Below are 24,657 nucleotides of genomic sequence, written 5' to 3'. Positions count from 1 at the left end.
ATATGATCTGTAAATCATAGTAATTTATAGCAAAACTACGTGGAAACCATTGTGCAAGCTAACCCACAACAATGGTGAACAAAGTTGTTGGCCCAAATCACATAATATAAAATGTTGATTGTGTAGATATTTCCCTATATACCCTATATACTGTGTATATGTTAACAGCATAATTTCTCTGAAATATGAATAGTCCTGATGTGTGACGGAATGATGTACAGTAATTGGTTGTGATTCTGCTATTCAAAATATAATTTTTAATCTAGGTAAAATTTGAATATAATATTACTACGAGTATTAAGAATTTTATGCAGTATTTATGTCGAGTATTTTCAATGTTTTTGCTGTTGAAGACTTTAATTTAGCTTCAGAACCAGACATAAATGCGGGTATAATACTACATAGCCCACAATCTCTTTGTTGCAACTTTGTTGAGTATTTCTTGGAATTTCAGTTTTCTTTAAGTATGTTTTTTTACTTGTTCTGTACTCTGACACGTTTCTTTAACTGTAAACTCAATGTTGAAGACAAATCTTCAAACATTGCTCCAAACTGATTGTAAAGGCTCACGTAAATATATTTCCGGGTGTTCACGAAGTTATAGATTTGGCTTGAGTATTCATTGTGTTTTCTTGGGACAATGTCTTAAGTTTCACACATACTGTTGACGTACTTGTTTAAACTGTGTACAAAAGTCATACAAACCAATTCATTGCTGTTTAAACTATAAACAAAAAAAAATAGCTACTCAAAGAAAATAATATTTTAACGCTTTTCATGTATGTTGAGTTTCTTTAATCTGTGTCAAATTAAAAACCCCTTTTGGATAAGCTGTTTGACAATTACAACAAAATTTAATCCCACAGCCCCAACCCACGCGCACGGTTAGTTTAGTTTTTTAGAGTGTGACTACTACATTCCCGGAAGAGCTCCATTGAATACCACACCAATGGGTTTGCTAGGCAATTCCCAGGCCGGGTGCTTCGAAGCCTATCTTGAGCTTTTAGGTCCACTAAGCTTGAAAACAGGAAAGACAAAGTCTTTTGGTGATAAGAACTCTGCATCGTAGAACCCCCTCCCGTAAAAGCCAGCATAGGTTTGCAATATGTTATGTCAAAATCCCTATGGTTATTTTATAGGATCATCTTTTTCATGTAAGAAAACTGATTGGAATCTAACTTTTACTATGAGAGTGATTAGTTGCACTTTGTGTTTTTATGTTTGTAAACATTGTTTATCAAAATGCCGATATGTTATCATTGATTCCCCGTACAGATTTAATTATACTGGTTGAATAAAAATAGTCCAATTAGAATTATGTAAAATGTATAATATTGTTTCAAGCAGTGGTGTGCCGCAGTCATTTGAATTTACCTTGTACCTAACGTCATCTTTAATTTCACGCGGAAAATTGACTTGTAATTGTTAAATAAATACCTGGATTGCTTATGTATATTACAGTGTGTTGTTTCAGGTCGGGGCATGCCACAGAGGGTGCTACACCAACACTAACGACGTCTAGAGGAGGTAATATGATTAGTGTCAAGTCAAGGTGTTAGTCTTATCACGGGCTGCCACATGGCATTATGACGTCAATGGTTTAGAGACAATGTATGCAGCTTAATTATGATGTTAGATATACTAATTTCATTGTATTACCATTGACATTTTAGATACTGAAGTAGGCACCCGTATAAACACCCACTGTTGCTATTAAACAATAGTCCAATGAGCGATTCACATTGTGTGCTATTAAATATACTCTTCATACTTAATTGAGGAAATATGTTCTTGCACTGACGTCAATGCTATTATTAAAAAGGAGATGCCATTGTTCATACTTTTAGCATTATATATTACTTTTGTGCTAATCTTAATCTGTGTTAAGTATTAAATAGTGTTTACTTGACTTAATTGATTTCTTTATTGGACATAATTGAAACATAATTGACACTTGAGCCATGGATAATCTATGCCTACCTTTTAGTTTTTACTACTTGTTGATCAAACTTGATAAACTATTAAAGTTTTATGGATGTTTTGACTGAGATATAGATTGTTGCACCACAAGATTGACACAGCGTTCATAACTATTAATGGGTCAAAGCTAAGTTTAGATTCCATTTCAGGTCAAGACAATTCTTAGGTTGAAGTGGTTCATTGTTATTCGTAAGGTTGTGCCTTTGAAAAACTTAAGTATTTGTTCTATATCTCTTTGACTAAGCATTTTTAATTGGCAGTAAACCAACATTAATTTGTTCGCATCATATTTCCTAATAATAAGGCTATTTTTCATTTTGATTATGCTTGGACTACTAAAATATCCAACAATTGTTGCACTCTGTTTTACACCATTGTTGGTTCCTGGTCGTTCAAACACAAGATTCTTATTTTTATGTGTTATTATTAAAACTTTAAAAATCAGGAACTAAAAGATTTGAAAGTGTTGGGTAGACAAACTTCACACATATATGTGTTGTGTTGGCTTTTTTACTTCTCGTACAAACATTTTCACTTATAAAAAATCGCTAAGAAGCTGGAAAACTAAATGGATCACAATATTCACACGCATCTACAAGGTTCAATATCTGTTCATTAAAATGAACAAAGATATGGTTCTGGTCTGTTCAGATGCGGTCAGAACCAGGAGTGATTCTAGATGAGGAGGCGAGCACCGGATGTTGCTGGGACTCAACAGCTGCGAGTCAACCGGACACAGATACCTCTTCAGTGAGTATCTGTATATGTACTTCAAACTGTATGGATAACAAACATACATAAGGGGAATTGGTCTGAACCCCTGATACATTTGTGGATATCGAAACCGACCCTCTCGCACAGAGTTGGATACCATAAGCACAAGGATAGCAACACACTGCTGTTTTGTGCATAGTTTCTACAACTGATTTACAAGTACCTACCTTATTGGAGTTGTTAGTATAGATCTCAAAGAAAAGAAACCTTAAGTATTATTAAAAATCTAAATCGTATGGGATTTGTATTTTAAGTACTTAAACCTACGTGTGTTTTAATGAACGTCAAAAACCTGACTAAGATTTCCTAAATGCCATTGAAGGTTGAGGAAATTCGTTATTTTTAGATTAGTGACGAGGCGAGTTTGACGGAACCATTGACAACCAGAAGTCGCATATCCGGATCCGGCAGTAGCGCTGGCCGGAAAAGGAAACCAATTTTGAACGCGAGGGAGAAGAACATGAGAAGACTGGAGAGCAACGAACGAGAAAGAATGAGAATGCACAGCTTGAATGACGCCTTCCAGGTAACTTATGGAGATTAGTGAACAGAACTAGTTTATTTGTTATGTTTAACTAAATAAATAGAATTTTTTCCTACAGTTACCTAACAATGTATACTCTCACTGATTTGAGAAAGCAAAGTAGCCAGTTTGCTCATCAGTGAGACAATGTTAACATTGTCTCACTCTAATTACTTTGTCTCACTCCAGATTTGCAGCATGAAGGCACGAAATAGTGAGCGCGTAACATGCAGGCAACGTCCTATGCGCACGAAATACGTTGGCAGCACTGGCTGTAAATCAGCTGGTCAGCTGTTGTACTGTTGTATTTGTCACTACACATGTTATATTAAAAGTTCACTTCTGTGCAAAAATAGGTTAAATGTTTCTTCACCAATTTATTTGTTTTATGGTAACTGTAGGAAAAGTATAATGTGCAACTCGAGTTCAAAGTGCAATTGCCTCACTCGAGAAACCATTCCTCACTCGCCTACGGCTCGTGAGTAAGGATTTCTCTCGAGTGAGTCAATTGCTCACTTTTCTCACTAGTTGCACAAATAACTATTGTTTGTGGACATATGTGTTTGTTTGTTCCATTTTTAGACTTTTTCACATGGACATTGTGAACTTACCTCATAACTCAAATCTTAATATTGACAACATTTTATATATTATTATAGTGGTTTGAGGTGAACTTGTAAACTAAGTAGGATGAACCTATGATGACATAGGTACGGACGGATCATTCATAACCGTAAAACTGACTGTCTTACTGAGATAAAGAGTCTATTTTAGTCCACCAAAGAAGACGATTAAGCTTTCGATCAAGAACATTCACATCCCTCTCGTGTAAATATTACTTGTCTACAAAAATGTGATCTTCGTTAAGTTTTCAGTATCAGGAAAAGTGAAAGATATTTATTCTTAGTATGTATTTTTTAGGCAACAAATATATAATGATTGTTAATCACAGTTTCGTTCGTTTTCAGTCATTGCGAGAGGTAATTCCTCACGTGAAGAAGGAGCGGCGCCTTTCTAAGATAGAAACCCTCACACTGGCCAAGAACTACATCATGGCTCTGACAAACGTCATCTGTGACATGAGGTAAATAAACTATATAGGTAATTCATTCGTTTAATTAAATATAAAAATACAATTCCTAAAAAAATTGTGAATTATGAAGGTAAACGAAGCATCCACAACGACTCCTTCGGTACATGTTACGATATGTAGGTTTGATTTAGTTATGGCCGACTGTAAATTGTGTTTAATACGGAAAATTTCATTTAAAGCCAAATTTTAGGTTAAGGCATATGATTCACAAAAGTTACAACAATTAAAAAATCCACTTGTCGTAAAAGATTTTTAATAAACACTACGTATTTATGTTCATTTGCTTTATAATTATTTATTGCAATGGTTTTTATCTTATTCATCTGCATTGTACTTTTTTAGGCCTATCTGCATTTGCTTTTACAAGGCATTATTATTGGAAACCTATCCACGATACAATCATTTTAATCGTTAAAACCCTAGTACTTTACCCTTATTAAAACCTACCCCCTTATTACTTTAGTACTTTAGGATATGGTTGCAATCATCAGTGATCAGTCGTCAAGCTACCGATCAGTGCCGTAGTTGGACGATTCAGCTGGTATTAGCTTTTTCTATATATTCTGCACTGTGTAGTAGACTCCACGTTTTCGTAGTCTACTAAAGCCGTAACAATTTTTGGAATAAATATAACTTGAGCCAATGACACAATGTCCTGCAGTAAAACTACTATTTCTTTACAGTTCACAGAATGGTGTAACAGTTTTAATAATAGGGTAAAATCTCATAGCATATATAATTTACCCCTCAACTATCATATTATGAAAACTAAAAAAAAAATAGAATTTCTAAATAGCGGACACTGACAGGTAATCAACCATGTTTTCTATAAGTATAAAACTGACTACAAGTCAATAGATGGTATTCCTTCTCAGTATCTAACTTGAATGGAATTGATTATATGTTTGAGCTTATATGGTTGGTGCACCTTGGACATTTCCAAGTCATTAGGTTTTTAGTACGTTAAAGGATTAAATCACAGTTTTACTTAAGTTTTCAAGTCTACGTCTCAAGTACATAGCCTCTCTCGTTTCTCCAACTCTTTTATCTTCGCATTCAATTTTACTGTTTTTTTTTTCAAAATAGGGTACTTTTGAATGTTTACTTGAATTGCCTTGTGGTGGTAATTCCTCCTATGTACATTTTCAGGGGGGAGGACAGCCCTTACGAGAAGACCCTCCCATCTGCCACATCGCCATCACCGTCAACCACGCCAGGGGATGAGAAGAGCTTCTACGACTTTGAGTAGTCCACTTCCCCCTCTACATCGCAACTCGAGAACATAGACTTCAACATTTTAACTATCTAGTATAAGTAAATGATTCCACAGACTGTTAAGGACTGATCATTATGGAATCGAATGGGAATCAACTATAGACAATTGACTAGTTTCATTGTAGTGAGTTTGTTGCTTATGCACGAGTAGAGTACAACAGAAGGGGTTATAATTTGTGATAATTATTATAGGTGATATATTTTGTAATCATAAACTTTAGATGAATTATGTAGTGAACCCATAAGAGAATGGTCGGTATAAATTACGTTGTTATGTTATCTTGTACAGGAACTCCTAACTCTAACCATAGTTTTAAGTATTCAAAATGGTTTGGTCCAAGGTAAACCGGTGATTTTAGAAAATAGTTTCTTGTAAAGATACATTATGGTAATATTCTATCTTACAAAATGAATCTAGTCAAATATGCGTTAAGTTCAATTCGTAAATGTAAAGTGACATGTATGTGCCAACAAATGTGATTTAACAATTAATTAACTAATACTGTATATTAATGTATGTTAATTGTCTTTCGCTTTTTGTACACTTCCATTTAACTATATCCCATTGTAACATATGGTTTGAACTATAGTAATCACTGTGCAATGAAGTACACCCAAAATAGAGTGAACCAAAATAAAATGGCCGTGTGGAAAGTTTGACAGCAGTTTTATCTAATATTTAATTTCGATGAAATTTGTCATCATTACATCAGATTTATTTTCATGATGGTTTTACTCTTTTGACATTGCCATCAGTACACATACTTAAAGGATACTTAATGTTTAAGCACATACCTACATGACATTTAAGACTTCGTTAAAATAAGGGTGGATTTAAATTTTTGCAAAAACACAAACCGATATGTTTTAGTTTTCTTTCATCATAGTTAACTGGTAACAACTTATTCCTAACAGATTTTCTTACTGAGATAAAACTTACTTACATTCTCTAAAATAAATATAGTGAAAGTAAATTATACCTAACTCTATTATACACTGCACGTGTATCTTAGTAATATTTTGTAGCTTAATTCGTGTATTTAGTATGTTAAAGTTTACAATTATAAACCAAGCAGTACAATTAAAAGAATTTAAACTTTGTTATGGGTGAGATGTTATATATTAACATTAGTTTAGGGAGGAATCTGACTGTATAGTTAAATTAAAAACTGTTACGATCAAACTAGATTAATCAAACGGCTGTGGTTGTTCCGCAGTTGAATTGCAACTTGTTCTTAAGATGGATTCGGAAGATGCAAAGATGGCATCAGAAACGTCAGCTACTCTTTTCGCAAGACCAATTATGTAGTCATCTTCTGTTGATCAAGATTCAACCTAAAGTCTTATATCTAGCATAATAATTCCATTCTTTACCAGTGTTCGCATGTATCTATTTTACTCAGCCCATGTAGTAAACAATTCAACGAAACGTGCAAAAAATAAGTCGGTTGATACACGACAAAAAATATTATGTTTTATACTTAAGAATTTTCTGATATTTCAAGGGAATTTCTATGATTTTTAGCTTTCCACTAAATAATACTATCTATTATTATCTTCTACTACGGAAGTGTCCTGATTGTACTGGAAGATGTAGTTTCACTTGCCAAAAAAGGCTCATATCGTCTTCAATAAATAGTTTTAAATGAGGGTTTTATTTATTTTTAAGTTGGGGTGGCCAAAGAAAGTTGACAATCATTGGCTTATTCAGGCGGCAATAGTTCGAAAGTTTATCTGGATTACATTTTAGATCAGTAACCTTGCCTTTCACACAGTACCATATCAGTCTAAATCATCTCGTAGGCTAACCGTCTTTTCATGAAACTCTGCAGTCAAATTTAGGATGTCTAAAGTAGATCTTTCAAAACCGAGGTGTCTAAAGTAAATCTGGACGAGCTTGAGATTTCTAAAATATACTCGTATGTGGATGAACCTATGATGACATAGGTACGGACGGATCATTCATAACCGTAAACGTAATCATATGATCATAACATAATCTTGTTGAACCTCAGGTGTCTAAGTAGATCCTTGCCGAATCTGGTATGTCTAAGTAGATCCTGGTTGAACCTGGGACGTCTAAGTAGACCCTTGCCGACCCTGTGGTGTCTAAGTAGATACCTATTGCCGAACCTTCAATGTTTAAGATACATTTTTGCAAATCTGGGATGTCTAAAGTAGATGTGTTGAAACAAGTAATATCCTAATTAGATCAAGGTCAAACCGGAGCCGACTCTAGTAAACCCAACAAATTGGGGGCCCCCAAAGATGTATCTTGCTAAGCCTGGGATGTTTAAATTAATATCAAATCTGTCTAAATTTTGTTGTATCTGCAACTCGTTTCTTAGTAAAACCATCTTGTTAAGTACCCCTTTCTCTCGTGTTTCCGAAAAATCATACGATTGTTTTTTTTTACTTTGGAATTTAAGAAGCTAATTAGGGTTATTGACTGGATACAGTGTCGTCTATCGTATTTTAAGGTAGGTGTATCTCTCTCTGGATGTTGTCTTATAAAACCCTGTTTGCCTTAAAGGGTAGTCGTGTAGCTTATATTAAGACGCCTAATCGTATACATGTCTCTTCGGTGTTGTTGTTTATGGTCCAATTGTTGTTAAGGGTTGACTTTAGGTAATGTTATAAAATCACATGGTATCGCATGTCCAAGTTGTGTAGAATCTATGTACTTTGGAATTTGTGGTTTTCTTGAATGTCGTGGAGATAATTATCACCGATTTAGTTTTTCATAAAAAAATAAGATATTTTTGTCGTTATATTTATAAGGATGGATTTATGCGACAGTTTTCATAGTTCAATGAAACAATATGAACCTGCAGTTTTTTTTAGAATTAATTTTGCCAATATTTTTGATATTTCACAGTAAAACAACGTGTATACGACTCCAAAACTGCAGATGGAATATACGTAAGATTAAATAATATGTTATACCTGTATAACAAAACAAAATTTTTTGAACCTTAATGAGTAGAAGGTAGTTACTTGTTTACAAACTAATTCAATTCCAGTGAATTACTATGACGTAATAGCATTATCTGGATTACATAGGTAACCGAACTTTTTTTAAATGTATATTTTTAAAATTAAGAAGCCATAAAAATTAAATTTTAGGTAATACAGTTATGGTACACTTAATGTTTGTGGATTTATAAATGTTTACTCTAACTTATAAATTTAACCACGTAAACAGTTGTAAATCTATGTAGGATAATAGATTTATTTGGCTGTGATCTTTTATATGTTCAAATTATTTAATCCTCGTTGAAACCGAGGAGAATCAAAGGATTTAGGATCTAATATCTGTTGGTGTATATTTTATGTTTGACGAAGTTTGCAAAACATTACTTGTAATATAGTTTTGACTTTGATATACTGTGTTTGCAGTTAGGATACAGTTTGTCGTAAAACTCATATTTTCCATTACAGCTTTTATTGCGTTTATAACGCCCAAGAGTCGCTGTCTTCTTACTCTCTTAGCTGTAATTTTCTTCTTTACTGTCTTGGATATCCCATAAAGGTATTTCGTACGTTACATTTGAGAAATTATATTTTGTAAAACAGTAAATCAATAGATATTTTAATTTGAGGTTGTTTAATTATGGTTTTAAAGTTGAACCTGTTGTTTGAGGCCAATTTTCCCCTCTAGCTGTTCAACTTTTTATTTCAATCCTACGTTTCAGTTGCTGCCGATTTTATAATAATAAAAAAATTTTTTAGTTAACTGCTTGACAGAATTTCCTCTATTTACATGTCATTTACTTAAATAGCTTTTCAATCACGCCAAACTGAAAAGGCGATTTACTTTAGCCACGGCATCTTTTACATCCCGATACATGAAAAAGGGTTGAATATACCTTCCAAGATTGGTTCGTTCAACTACGATCTCTTTTAAGTGAAACTATGTTTATTTCTGATTTATATACAGTAGATTAGATATCTGCTTCCGTATACAAAATCAATCGTTCAATTTATATTTTTATTGCAAAAACATGTTTAACCGAATCTTATTATTTGTGTCACATTTTATGGATACATTAAATATTCCATAAAACAATTTTCAAATGTGTATTGGTGTATTTCCAATGATTTTGGTGTTGTGATAATTTTTTTCAAAAATAATAGGATTATTTATTTGTTTGGTATATTTTAAATCTTGAATTGTAAAAATATTTTATGAGTGGGATATGCAGGAAAACTAAAACATTACTATGCTTTCGTTTGAAATACCTGGTATTGTCATACATAAATTCCTAAATGTGTTTAAATTTGCTATTTCATCACAAGGAGTGCGATGTGAACTTATGAAAGGCTTTATCACGAATACGTTAAATGTAAAATTCTCCTTTTTAATAAATATTGCTCATTTGGCTGCTAGTATTATCACGTTGATTCATTTTTACTCGCTAAAATCGTATCCAGGAATCAGTATAGTTAATAAAGTGGGTATCAAACCTCCCACATACGAATCTCAAAGGACGTTTTCATCTGTAATCACTTAAATCGTACTTTTTCTTCGACCCTTAGAATAAACTTACTTATCTTTCCGTCTCTCATACTCTCAACTAGACATATATTCATTGCTCAGACAGAATACATGTGTGTAATGCTACACTTGTAAAGCGATGGCCTATCAATCCATACGAATTATTCTAAGAGAAAAGGTCAATTGATGTAGTCTGCATATCGTGGTGTACGCTTCGCTAGAAGGCAGCATGATGGTGTGTCTTGTAACAGATACTTTCACATGCCAAACCTTCTGTATTGTTGTCCTACTACTATCCATGTTTCTCGTGCGCCTTCTGTCTTGGAAATATCAATTATAGTGTAATTAAGGATTTTATGTTACGTGTATATACGTAAGCTGTAAACATAGAAAAATAGAATAAATATAGACCAACATCAGTGCTGCTGTTACCATGTTCCGGCGTCCACCGCTAGGAGTGCCGTGTAGTTACGGCACACAGGCCTGCAGCGGTGTGCGCGGTAACTACACGGCACTCCTAGCGGCATATTGCGGAACCTTCCTTTGACAGTCTATATTTATTATATTTGTCTATGCTGTAAACTAGACAGTAATAGTACAGTTCGAGGTATTATATTGTTGTGAATGTTACTTTGGATCACTGAGACAGTTTTACAGAGATATAAAACTGAGAAAAATTAGGTTGGCAACCGAAACAGCTTAAAGATTACTACAAAATGTGTATGAGTTCAAGAAAAAAAAAATATATATATATATATATATATATATATATAGCTGGGGTTGCAATTACGATTACAATAAATTACAATTAAAACGAAAGAAATATTATCCGTATCAATAAAAAGAGTTATTACGAATATATAATAGGCTACGTACCTGTAGACGGACTAGCAGCGGCTACACTTACCCGATTCGGTCCGGTTCGGTCCGGTCCTCCAAAATGCGGAACAATGCTTCCCATGTTTTTAAATGGAGGCGGCTACACTTACCCGATTCGGTCCGGTACGGTCCGGTTCGGCGCGGAACAATCGTCCAGGGAGCATTCATCCGCATTTTGGCGGAAGCATTCGGGGCGGACCGGACCGAATCCGATAAGTGTAGCCACCTACTCCCGAATTTCGGATGAGGATCGGGTGGTTCCGTGAGCACTCGGCTAAAAAAGTGATGAATTCAATTAGGAAAAATAGTTATTTGTAGGATATAGGCCTAAGAATTTAGGCAATTATGTTCATATATTGCCTCGATCATGGAAGAAGATAATTATGTCTACACGACCGCTAAAAATAGTCTGAATTTTGTCGCAATATTCGGAGACGATTACAATGTCTACACGGCCGCGAGGGATTATAGGATGTTTACCGAGATTGCATGCAAATACAACCACAATTTTTTTTTTTAATTTTTAATTTTTTGGTAGGGTAAGGGAGGGTAAGAGTACGCGGTCGGGTAAGAGTACGCAGGGATTTTTTGGTCAGTTGGCAGCACTGCAGGGAATTAGTTTTGTGCTAGTTCAGTGTGCCACCAACGAAGAAGGAAGCCGCCATCACGCCGAACTTCAGCTCGTCTTCGTTTGGATTTGACAAGGTAAAATGCAGTTTTTATACTTTGGCATGTAATATTTTGAACACAGAACTTATGATTTTGTGACCTGATTATAGCTTGTAGATTCCTTTGTCCCACATAGTAGCTTAGAATAGTTAATTAGGAATCGAACGATGTAAGTTTTGAGTCAGTTGCTGACAGGTGCTGGCACCTAGTGACATTTTTTTTAAATATGGTCTGGGAGGCTAAGAGTACGCAGCACTGCGTACTCTTACCCACACTGCGTACTCTTATCCTCCCTGTCGGCGATTGCTACATAAAAAAATCAATCTGCTCTTGTTTGGAGATCAATCAACTCAAATTGTCAATCTGTTCAATTTCGTTATTTAGCAATAAATTAGTAACATTTTCTTTTTTTCAGATTCACTGTTTTCTTTAAAATGGCTCCATACAAAAGAAAAACCGACAGAGTACTTTTAACCGCTGAGACCTTGGAAGAAGCTAAACGAAAACTAGAAGCTGGGAAGAGCAAGAGGGAAGTAGCTCGAGAGTTGGGGATCAACGAGTGCACTTTGCGAAAAAGGCTGAAAACTGTAAGTTATTAGCTATTTTTCTTCAGCCAAAGTCCTTGCCACTATTACTTATAAGCTACTGTACTAGATGGTATAAAGGTGCTATAATCAGAAAGTTTGTGAACATCGCTCATACTGGCCCAGTCAACAATGTTTTTTTTTTTGCGGAGGGACCTGTTTGCGCTACCCTGTCGTTTTTACAGACATTGTTTGTGGATTTTATCACTTTTGTGACATCTGTACGGATCACTAATTAATATCTATAGCTTAGGCTAAACTGTGTGCTTGTTGCAGGGGACAGTAGCAGAGTCACTTGGGAGATACAAGAAGGCCTTGACTGATGAGATGGAGCGTGAGCTAGCTCAACATTGCAGGGACCTTGACTCAAGATTTTATGGATTGACTAGGAAACACATAATGAAAGTTGCTTTTGACTACGCTCAAATGAATGGTGTTTCTGAACGGTTCAATCAAGAAAAAAAAATGGCTGGCAAAGATTGGCTAAAATCTTTTTGTAAAAGAAACAACCTCTCTGTTAGGGCACCTGAAAATTGTAGTATGGCTAGGGCAATTGGTTTCAATAGAGTTCAGGTGTCTAGGTTTTATGATAATTTGAAAGAATGTTGCATTCAAAAAAAGTTTCCTGCTCACAGGAAATTTAATGTTGATGAGACAGGGTTGTCGACAGTCCCTAGTAGGACTCCAAAGGTATTGACGCCTAAAGGTAAAAAAACAGTTTGCAAAATTGCAAGTGCTGAGCGGGGAATAACAGTCACAGCAGTGTGCTGCATGAGTGCAACTGGAGTTTTTGTGCCTCCTGCACTAATTTTTCCAAGAAAAAGAATGAATCCTTCTCTTTTCACAGATGCTCCTCCTGGAACTTTGAGACTTGTGACGGACACTGGATATATGAACTCCGATCTATTTCTTGATTGGCTGAAACATTTTGTGCAGCATACAAAACCATCTGCTGATGACCCTGTTTTACTCATCGCTGACAATCACTCTACACACTGTTCCCTTCAGGCAATTTTGTACTGCCGAGAGAACAATGTCACATTTTTGACTCTTCCACCTCATGCAAGCCACATCATCCAACCTCTCGATAAGTGTTTCTATGGCCCACTCAAATCAGCATTTTCAACTGAAGCGGAAAAATGGCTTGTTCAACATCCTGGTGAAGTGATAAAGTTGAGAGATGTAGCTGGCATTTTCAAAGAAGCTTATTCAGCAACAGCCAAGATAAAGCTCGCTGAAAAAGGATTTAAAGTTACTGGTATCGAACCCTTTAATCCAGACATCATTGATGATGAGCTTTTTGCCCCATCCCTTGTCACTGAACAACCTCAAAGCCAAAATGAAGATGAGACAGCAAACCTCCAAGACCAAGTGACTGATGCCAGTAATCCAGACAAAGACTTAGCCCTACCATTGGATATCGAGTCACCTGAGGGACAGCAAGCTGCAGACCCACTGGAACTTGTACCTGAGGCACAGATAATCAAAAGTTCGACTCAAAGTTCAACTATAAAAAAGTCCATTCATTTGTTACTTCCTTTGCCAAAACGAGAGGTCATGCCAGATCAGAAAGGCAAACGCCCATCTCAAAAATCAGAAATAATTACTTCTTCACCTTTTAAAGCTAAGTTAGAGAACAAGGAAAAGGTCAAACTAAACCTAGAGAAAGAGAAATTGGAAAAAATTGAAAGAATTAAAGCTAATAAGGTTGCGAAAAAAGCCTTTTTAAAGGATTTCAAACAGAAAAAGTTAAAAATAACCCTGCGAGCCTAAAGAAAAAGGGAGTTAATATAAAAATTGAGAAAAGCACACCTATTAAGCAGAACAAGGTTATCAAAAAAGAACCTTCAGACGTTATTCCCAAAAAAATCCTACGCCTTGATCAACCATGCTCAAGTTCAGCCCAACCGGGAACTTCCCAAGACAGGAGTTCTCAAGAAGACGTCACCGTCTGCGGTGGATGCGGAGAATCTTTTGTTGAAGACTGGATCCAGTGTGGAATCTGCAATGTGTGGTGGCATGAGACTTGCTCTGCTTATGAAGGCAGCGGACCATTTGTGTGTGATCACTGCTAGTGCGTACTCTTAGCCCATCATCCGCGTACTCTTACCCTCCCGGGAGCCCAAGAGTACGCAAATGGCATTTTTTTCTAAATAATTTTTTATTAACTTATATTTTTATATAAATGTACAAAACTTTGTACTTTTGATAGGTAATAACTAAAGCATATTGTGTGAAAATTTGAGTTTCATATACCTTATACCCAATCATTTATGACCAATCATTTACAGCAAAAAATGCACTAAGTGCGTACACTTAACCTCCCTTACCCTACCCCTCAAAAAAGCCAATTGCCTCGCGCCCTAGGCAAGTGACTACCGTGCCTATTCGGTCAATCGGTCCTGACTAAACACGTTCTGTATTGCTGTACTTGTGCCCCGTGCTCGTGTGTGTCTTCCAAAATATCATACAAGTTTAGCTACCTCTTCCGGCCGGACCGAAACGATTCGTACAAGTGTAGCCACCCCTCACAAATTCGGGCCGGACCGAACCGAACCGGACCGGACCGAATCGGGCAAGTGTAGCCGCTGCTTAAGGTGCGTACCTATTAATTATCGTACAATCAATCTCGGTAGAAGAATGTTTTAAAAAAGATATTTTATTCTTGGTATTTGAGTGAATTTTATATTTTTCCGGTGTAGTGGGTATTAAAATCTTTGAAATGTCACCTGATTTATGGAAATTGGCGAAGAATTAAGGAAGTAATGGCCTACCGACAAAATAAAGTAGTTTATAAATTATAATATATATGGATTGTTGTATAACATACCAACAAAGCAATTGTGAACGTTTTGGTCAGAAACGTAAAAATAGCTTTGGCTTTGGGAAGTTCAAACAAATATTTATTAGAAAATAGCTAAAAGGCTGCCAAGCTTTTTTAGCAATTTATGTTCATTACTGACTTAAAGGGGTCACAGGCGGGGCAACAGATCAGATATAAATATAATTTGTGATTGTTTATCAATTGAATTTAAATATTTTAAACATCTAGTTGATACAATTTACAATTCCTGAATAACTGTTACTATTACCATTAGTTCGTTACGTAACCTAGATTTTGAGTGTAGAACGAAGTAGCTATATCCACAAATTAATGTCTATTTTTGGAAATATATCTACATAGTCAAGCTATGTTTGTACAGATTTAAATGGTTAGTATATAGATTATGATGAATATTAAATATTTTAAGAGTACTTCTTATTGGTTAGTTAGTATTATAAATAGTGTAATTGAATTTTAAGAGTTTATTCGGTATGCTTGCTTGAAAAATAAACTTTTATGAGACATGGTTGAGTTGCAAATTATTTTCCTAAAAATTCAGACTACCGTATTGCATTGAACACATTAAACAATAGACTCCAAATTTTGAATTGTTTTGTTCAATATTAAAAAGATTCGTTTCATCGAACATACACATACACATGAAAAATATGTGCAACTAACTCAATAAATGAGGTAAATGAATTAAATGAAAACTATTATTTTACTAGCCTACTATTATTTTTTATGTAAAACAAAAATTTTACTTTAAACTATAGAAGTTGTAAAATTACAGTGCCATACGGTTGATCTTAGTTCAAAGAAATTGTCTGTCTAGGCATTAAAAATACATAGTTGATGTAAGGGTTTATTTGATTTCCCTTTATAAAATCTTGGACGATAAATCAAATTCCAATATTGACCAAACAATTTTCTAAAACGTATTAAGTATGGGAATTTAATATGGATACAATACCATGAATTAGTATTTTCATTCCATGTTGACGTTATAAGTTGAAGTCTTTTTTGGAATTAAAGAGAACTTACTTCAACTCACTGTAAGGGTGGGCCGATGTTCAACATTGCTTAATTTTTGTACATTTTCATTGGATTTTACCATATCAAACTAAAAAAATGACATTATAATTAATAACATAATTTACGTTCCAATTGCTTTCGTAGCATAACAAACTTAATAATGAAAAAGACGTTCAAAGTACCATAGAGGCTTATTGCTACATTTACAAGCTACAGTACATGTTATTCACCGGTTGCAGCCAGTTCTATATGGTCGAGATATCCACATCACTACTGTTTTCATAATGAATAGTGTTGTGACATCATAATGATAATTAAAGGATTTGAATGATTTAATCTTAAAGTAGAGCAGAGAGGTAATCAATCAGAGATACCTGTTTTATAACATATTATAAGTTAAAAATCTGGTTTATACAGTAATACAACTTAATCCAATTATAGTACAGATTTTCTCAGTATGCCACTGCCTTTGTGATATCATAGTTTGTCGATTTCCTATTCCATATCAAAAGCAGACGACAAACAGAAATCAATTAGCCTAGCTTTCCTTTGGGCACAATATTCTTTGTACTTCTACATTTACTATTAACATTTCCCTATTCGTAGTCGACTTTATATGCTTTCCTTCTAACTAGTATTGTAAAAAGGGTTTAAATAAAACACTGTCCTTAGAGAAACGTAGAATAAGACAATTTTTTTGTTATAATTTTCCTTATTCATAGCCTTGAGAACCAAGTCGAGAAAAAATTGGTTACATAACATGCTCGAAGAACTAAAAGTTATTTATATCTATTTGAGGATGTAAATATTAAAACTTGAGTGACCGTTATATGTGAGGGCTTATTTAAGTTGCAACTGGGCTTAATACTTACGGGGGAGGGTTTTTTATTGGTTTGTGACATGAACGCAAGAGGTAGCACTGGCTTACTCATTATACTTACCACTTTATCAACTCGCTGCTCAAATTATTCACAGTGATATACCTTATATCTAAGATATCACAGTGCGTCCTCTGTGTCTTGTCGTAATACGAGAATAGTTATGTTAATATTACCATCTCCGTTTATAGAGGTTGTAAATCACTAATCACATCTCGCTACGACTTACCATAAACGCGTTTATTGAGATGTCTTTACCCGACTTTAACGGCTATAAAAGACGCGAGCGTGAAAATAAAATCGTTGACGGGGACGGCGACGGATATTCGTTAAATGAAGCGAGCGGACATTCATGTAGAGGATATTGGAAGATTCTCGTACCGATACCAGGAACACTATTTAGAATGGATATACACAAAGTCAAAGGACTCATAGTCAACGGATTAATAGGAGTGTGCTTAATCTTGATAATAATTAATTGTGAAAACTCACGTACTACCGGTATCATCGATCTCTTTTAATACGTTGTGGACTACAACATTATGTCCCAGTCAATTTGCATACCATTTTTTCTAACTATGTTGGTAATGTACTTCTCCCGACACTAATAGGTATACTCAAATATGAAAACCTGCGTGACGAACCTAAATAAGTTGTAACATCTTAACTGTCTTCTAAATACACTACACCACATGAAAACGTTGTTTATTAGAAATGCTTTTAACAGGTGTGTTGCTATGCAAACAAAGCAATTGTCATGTGATTATAGACAAGGTCTACAACAGTGATACTGTACTGAGTGTCTTTTAACAGGTGTGTTTCTTTCACTTCCAATAATGTACAATAAATAAAACGTGACATATGTTACAAAAATGAATAGTTATTTGTGCAACTAGGGAGCAAAGGGAGCAATTTACTCACTCGAGACGGTTCGTGAGGAATAATTTCTCGAGTGAGGCAATTGCACTTTGCACTCGAGTTGCACATAATATATTTCCTACAGTTACCATAAAACAAATAAATTGGTAAAGAAACGTGACATATTTTTTACACAGAAGTGAAATTTTAATATTACATTTAATGATACAACAGTACAACCAGCTGACCAGCTGATTTACAACCATCCAGTGCTGCCAACGTATTTCACGCGCATAAGACCTCGTCTGCATGTTACGCGCTCACTATTTCGTGCCTTCACGTTGCAAATCTGGAGTGAGTGAGACAAGTAATTTAGAGTGAGAAAATATTAACATTGTCTCACTGATGAGCGAATTGGCCACTTTGCTTTCTCAAATCAGTGAGAGAACATGTACATTGTTAGGTAACTGTAGGAAAAAATATTCCTCACAAGACTGCTGCATGTCTGTGTGTGAGGAAGAGTCCATTGCACTCGCTGTTGCACTTGCTGAAGTCACTTAAAAAAATTTATAAACTTAAATAAAAGAACTTTTCTAGCTAACAATAATATAACTTATTCATTAAAATTAAAAATAAAATTAAATATCTTATTTCTAGACAACATAAAACCATCAGAATATAAGTTCTAAACACGTGTTAAATTAAAGCAAATTAAATGTAATGTTCCCTCAAAATAAAATATTTCTTACAATTTAAAAACCAAAATCAATCCGTGTCTATAAAAATGTGGACATGGGCATGGGTTGGTGGATAAGTTGTAGATTTAATAGAATTTTTAAATTCAAATAAAAAATGAATGTAAATATTTTAACATTGCTTTGTATTACTTTTCTATGGCAAAGTGACAAACAAAGCAACTGTCGTGTGATTACAAACTAGTTTACAACATCATGTGCTTATCGACTAATTCAATAACATTAAAGAAAATAACGTAATAATTGATTATTTGACAATCTGGTGACTTTGACTGTATTGTATTTTTCGTAAAATGTTGCTAAATACACCAAACGTGTGATAACAATACATGACATCGTCATCAGTGTCTGCCAAGCCTATTTTAGTTGTTATACATATTGCGTAGGTATGCAGGTTGTTTACTCTACATGCATCTCCATAGCAACGATTAGACTCCATGGGCACACGTGGTAAAACGTTTACATTTACATATTTACTAAAAAAAAGACCTCAACATTAAGTTCTCCCTCCGGATAACATTGTGTTTTTACAGCTCCATACACCAACATGAATAACTTATGGCAACGATGAGTGTTGGTGTGAAAATGATAGTGTTTTTACTTACTAAGATCGACAGACTTTAAGCCAAGCCCAACATAAAAGACCTGTTTACAATGAGAACAGAGTTCAGTTTTGAATAAAAACCGCTTCTTACACTTCTGAAGATTAATTGTAAACCATCTGATCTAGAAGTTACTAGAAGCTACATAGAAAATCCACAATACTTGATATTAAAATGTAGGGTTCCTTGTCTCTTAACAAACTTCAAGAGGATGAACTCGTTTCAAACAATGTTTTGTAAATCTCAACTCTTACGTCATTATTTTTAATTGAACAAACGCTACTTTGCATTTAATCCTGCTTCCTCAACAAAGGGTTCTCTTTCTCTACATTCCATCGTTTGGGCTTGTTCTCAAATTGGTTTATATCGAGCGTTTGTGACTTGTGAAATGAAATGAAAATGAAATGAAATGAAACCAGTGCTTTATTTTCATTAAAACAATGCATTACAAAATAATAAGATTTTTTCATAAATAACTCTTCCATATACAAAGAAAATATCTACATACAACCTTGAATCACACTTATTCTATCGTGTTTTACCTTAATATCATTTTGTTTTGTTTAACTGCACTATATCAGCATTAGCCCAAAGGACTGTCAGCTGGGCTGGCAGCTTTCATACAAAAAATTTTTATTTTCTCCTTATTTTCCATATTCCCTGCAACACGTTAGGATGGCAAACAATGTATTTTTGTGTTTTTTTTATGCAAAATTAAATTCTGACACAAGCTCATATCTATATTTCCATGCATTAATTAAATAACATCCTAGACTTCGCCAGTCCCTACCATTTAAATATGAGTGTAAATCTTCCCTAGTAAGTTCTTTTTTTTGAAGAAAACGTTTCCTTACACCTGCAAGGATTGGACACCTACAGATATAATGAAATACATCCTCGTTTTCCCTTAAATTACATAAACTGCACACGTAATTTTGATCACCTATCCAAGGCTTGTAGTTTAGATAAATTACTCCAACTCGTGCTTTGTAAATCCATTTTATCGCCCTTAGAGATAAATTAGCATTGATATAGGACGAGTTACCCAATTCCAAGTTCAAGGTCGCATATGTTTGGTGATAACGCGATCCTAAAGCCGCTTCCAAATTCGCCCGATATTCTGCCTCTCTGACTGATTCTAGGACACCTAATAATGCCGATTGTATACTTACCGGATCAGTATCCATTTCCACCACTACGCCATGCGCGCGCCCTAGCTTCCGCCATTCTTCACACCAATACACATTCTTTTCAATTACCTGTTTCGCCAGTATATGCGGTAACCGGTCTTCAGCAAGGGATAAGACTCGAACTAAGTAATTTAGATTACTATGTAAAGTGTACAAATATACTGATTCTGCTCCTGTTTCTAAATATAGCGCATAATTAGGTGTATTATTAGGCAATTGAAAGATTTTCTTAATAAACATTTTCAAAACCCCTTCAATTTTATCATTCTTTTGATATCCCCAAACCTGACAGCCATAACACAGAATTGATTTAACTACCGCATTAAAGCAACTAAACTTTCTTTCCAACGAAATTTTACTACTGACAAAGAATTTATACCAGATATTATTGATTGCTAACTTTGCACTCCTTGATTTTGTGCTCATCTGATGTTCCCACGTTAACTTGGAAGTTAACTCTACCCCTAAATATTTATAACTGTTCACTACTTTAATATCTCTTCTTTTAAAAGTCCATTTTTCGTTTTCCTTTAACTTACCTCCATTTCTAAAAACAATAATTTTTGACTTATTTAGATTTAGTTGTAAGTTCCATGTATCACAATACTTTTCTAGATTATTGATCATAAACTGTAAACTTGTGGCAGTCGGTGCTAGCAGAACTACATCGTCTGCATACATTAAAATGTTTACTTTCTTTCGCCCAAAAATACAGCCACCATTTATGCTACTAGACATATCATTTATAAATAAACAAAATAACAAAGGTGAACACACGCATCCTTGCCTCAGACCTACTTTAGTTTCAAAGGATTCTGTTACGTTACCGTTGTACCATACACCTGATTCAGTACCGTCGTACAAAGCTCGCAGTGCTGTGCGCATGCGCGTTGATAAACCCAGAGCCGATAACTTATAGAATAGAGCGTTTCTGTCAACTGTATCAAACGCAGCGCTAAAATCTATAAAGAAACTATACAATTTGTTACCCTTAGAAGCTAGTCGTAGTTTTATCATACTTGTAAGATTAAACAAATTATCAATAGTGGAGTAATCCTTACGGAAACCTGCTTGCAACTCAGTTAAAATTCCTTGACTATTCACCCATTCCCATAATCTATTATGTAATAAGCTTGTATATAATTTTGAAATACAATTGATGAAAGATAGGCCCCTGTAGTTTTGAGTTAAATTCCGGTCACCTTTCTTGTGCAATGGAAAAATGATAGATTTTTAAAACTTCCTGGTGCGACATCTGATTGAAATATCCTATTAAATATATCTAACATAGTATTTAGTAATGCTTGAGGCGCATTTTTGAAAAATTCATATGGGATGCCATCATACCCTGGAGCCTTATTATTTTGCACTTTAGTCAAAATTAACTGCAAATCTTGTCGAGTAAAATCTCTATCCACTAATTCATTCATTATAAAAGGCTCAGCATAACTTATTGTTCCCGACATTATTGGAGGATTCAATAAAGTTTGGAAATGTTGTACCCACTGTTCAGGTTCAATCCCTGCAAGCGTATTTTTTTTCGATACTCGAAATTTGTTTATGGCAGTCCACAATGTTTTCCCATCCTTAGCGTGATTAATACAATCTATAATATTATTTTGAAAAGCTATCTTTTTGTTTTTACACATTGAATTATACCTCCTGCTTGCCTCTAAATATGCCTGCTTGTTTATTAATGAATTAGTTTTTCTAAACAATCTCAGTAGACTAAAGACTCTATTTCTAAGTGAAAAAACATTCCCTATCAAACCATGGTTGTTTTTTTATAAACACTGCACCTGTTTTACTTGTATTTTCAAAGGCCGACTCTTTAATACACCTCGTTATCTTATCTATACTATCCGCATTATCATTTGTAATATGAAGGTGTGCAACCTTTTTATCTACATTCTGTTTGTAAATATTTTTATTTCGTTCACTCCATTTTAACCTTGGAAGTGAGTTAAGGTTGTTCGTTAACCTTTCCTCACCTCTTGCTTCCGACATTTTCACACTTAATTCGATTGGCATGTGATCAGAACCTGCGTGAGATATTACTTTAAAGTCATAAGCTTTACTTAAAACACCTATTGGAACTACCGCTAAATCAATTACTGACATCCCTACAGAACTAATAAACGTGTATTCTCCCTTACAGTCTCCCGGGGTTCTCCCATTTAAAACAATATGTCCTGTGTCTTCAAATAATTTTAACAATCTACGCCCATTTGTATTTATTACATTGTCTTTAGACATTCTTTTCCCATAAAAATTCTCACTTAGATAATTACTTAGATTCTAACTCTAATAGTTCCTGCTCATTGCTTATTCTTCCATTTAGATCTCCTAGAACTATTATATTTTTATTATGATTTTCGCTTAACAAAACTTTTAAACTATTGAAATCGTTCTCCCACTCGTTAAAACCCAAATATATAGGCAGCAAAAACAAATGATCACTAATATTACTATGCACTTCTAAACATGATACATTGTGGATTTCATTAAAACTTAAACTGTTAACAAACTTAGATCCTAAATTTATGCAAGAAATTAAACCTCCCTTAGCTCTACCAAAATTTGCTGTTCTAACGGCAAACTTAAATGATAACCTGTAATTAAAAAATAACTTTGAAATAAATTCCCTATCTTCTTCCGTTATAAAGGTTTCTAACAAAAAAATTACATCATACTCATTAATTCATTTAAAAAAATTACTACTTTCTCCACTGACCTTACTCTTCAGACCACATACATTATAGGATATTATTTTCAAGATATGTCCATCCCCTAAATCCTCTTCTTTGGGACTGGCGTTGCCTCCTCAAGCCTGCGTTGGCCCTGCTGCTGATGGTGTGGCGTTGGTCCTGGTCCGGCTGCTGTTGTCCATCCTGGGTCCGGTCCCTGTAGGTCGCCCATCATCTTGGTTGAGGTTCTGTTTTGCGGGTCCATTGGTTGCCAAGTTTGACAGAAAGTCTGTAAAGTCTATACCGAACATTCTCTGCAGAACAACTCCTCCATCCTCTAGCCCTGCCCTTAGTGACCTATTCTCCCAAGTAAACCTCTCACCTTTGATTATCAGGTGTTCAAATCTAAGCTTGATATTTTTCTGATTAGTGACTCTCTCCAGCTCCGTCCTTACTGCCATTAGATGAGCTCTCTTGGTCCTTACTTCTTTGGTATAATCCCTGTGGACTACGTAGCCTGTACCTCGCAGATTGCGTGCATGCATCATTATATAATCAATCTCCACATCTTCTGGAATGTGAGCAATTATAGCTTTTTTATCGCCCTCTCCAATAAAATGAGCTCGGTTAATCCAGACATTGTTTGTGTAGCCCATAACCTCCTGCAGGAACCGCTGAACTACTTCTTTACAGTCAACCTTGTCTCCCCTCCACTTTAAGCCTTTAAAAATTAGGTTGTTTCTCCGTGATCTGCTTTCTAGGTCATGAACTTTCGCTTGAACTGTGTCATTTTGTGCTTTTAGGTTATCAATAACCTCTTTTTGCTTATTATTCTCCTCTTTCAAAGACTGTAATTCCCTCGACAAAACATTCAGTTCATCCTTAGTGGCCAAAGCTGTCAACTTTTCATCCCAGAGCCTATTAAGACTTAACATTAATTGACCTAATGTCATCTCACCAACCTTCTCGTTCTCCATATCGCAGTGTCGGGGTCGCCGTTCTGATGAGCTGTTACTATCCTCAGGCGAACTAAGCACTCGTTTGCTTCCTCGCGACACAGTTGGAGTAAAAAAGTCACTAATTTTTTTGCCACTCATAAAATATCACATATATTCTCAGTCAGACATACATCCCTACACAATCCCAGGTTTTTTGCACAAACACACAAACGAACACAGCGACCGGATAACGCACGAACGTCTAACCACGTTGCCGTCCAAAACTATAACTGGTTTTTCAGAAATTAAACGACTGAAACTGGTCGAATGTTATCATTTAACTATCTGTGGTGTCCTAGAACTCTAAATTTTGCCCTATAGTCACTGTTAACTGATAACTAAACTGATAATTTACTTAAAACCGTGGAGTCGAAATCGAGCATGTTTCCTACACAGCGTCAGGGCTGCCAACCGTTACGTTTGTGACTTGTGGCTCGTTTGCAATAATTTAATTGATTGAATGTGTGTATTTAACAAAAGAGTTATGAAAAACAACAAACTGTATTATTTATTGTTATTCAAACAATTTTAAACTACTTGCACTGAATGTAATTT

At 34.9% G+C, this 24,657-nt stretch overlaps 2 protein-coding genes across 4 annotated transcripts in view; both read left to right on the top strand.

Annotated features, from left to right (window-relative positions):
* The window catches only part of LOC129002715 (protein dimmed-like), a 134,284-nt gene extending 122,820 nt beyond the window's left edge, over positions 1 to 11,464 (top strand). Inside the window, exons 4-8 of one of the 2 annotated variants that reach the window (XM_054430724.1) lie at positions 1,475 to 1,527; positions 2,632 to 2,730; positions 3,101 to 3,280; positions 4,246 to 4,361; positions 5,520 to 11,464. In XM_054430724.1, coding sequence (XP_054286699.1) covers positions 2,632 to 2,730; positions 3,101 to 3,280; positions 4,246 to 4,361; positions 5,520 to 5,619 — 495 coding nt within the window. In that variant the 5' untranslated portion in view covers positions 1,475 to 1,527 and the 3' untranslated portion in view covers positions 5,620 to 11,464. Of the gene's footprint in view, positions 1 to 1,461; positions 1,528 to 2,631; positions 2,731 to 3,100; positions 3,281 to 4,245; positions 4,362 to 5,519 lie in introns of both variants that reach the window. The other variant, XM_054430725.1, reaches the window with a different exon arrangement.
* A 118-nt stretch (positions 11,465 to 11,582) lies between these two features.
* LOC129001936 (uncharacterized) lies at positions 11,583 to 15,588 on the top strand. 2 transcript variants are annotated; one of them, XM_054429376.1, is made up of 3 exons: positions 11,583 to 11,727; positions 12,107 to 12,278; positions 12,552 to 15,588. In XM_054429376.1, the coding sequence occupies exons 2-3, from the start codon at positions 12,126 to 12,128 to the stop codon at positions 14,046 to 14,048; spliced, it is 1,650 nt and encodes a 549-aa protein (XP_054285351.1). In that variant the 5' UTR covers positions 11,583 to 11,727; positions 12,107 to 12,125; the 3' UTR covers positions 14,049 to 15,588. The 2 variants fall into 2 exon arrangements, with proteins under 2 accessions (XP_054285351.1, XP_054285350.1); XM_054429375.1 differs by having other exon boundaries at positions 11,583 to 12,278.
* The last annotated feature ends 9,069 nt before the right edge of the window (positions 15,589 to 24,657 follow it).

The sequence above is a fragment of the Macrosteles quadrilineatus genome, unplaced genomic scaffold (assembly GCF_028750875.1).
Source record: "Macrosteles quadrilineatus isolate MER2022 unplaced genomic scaffold, UCM_ALF_1.0 Scaffold_9__3_contigs__length_116548681, whole genome shotgun sequence".
In the NCBI taxonomy this organism is placed as follows: domain Eukaryota; kingdom Metazoa; phylum Arthropoda; class Insecta; order Hemiptera; family Cicadellidae; genus Macrosteles; species Macrosteles quadrilineatus.
This window is presented reverse-complemented; position numbering and strand designations above follow the sequence as displayed.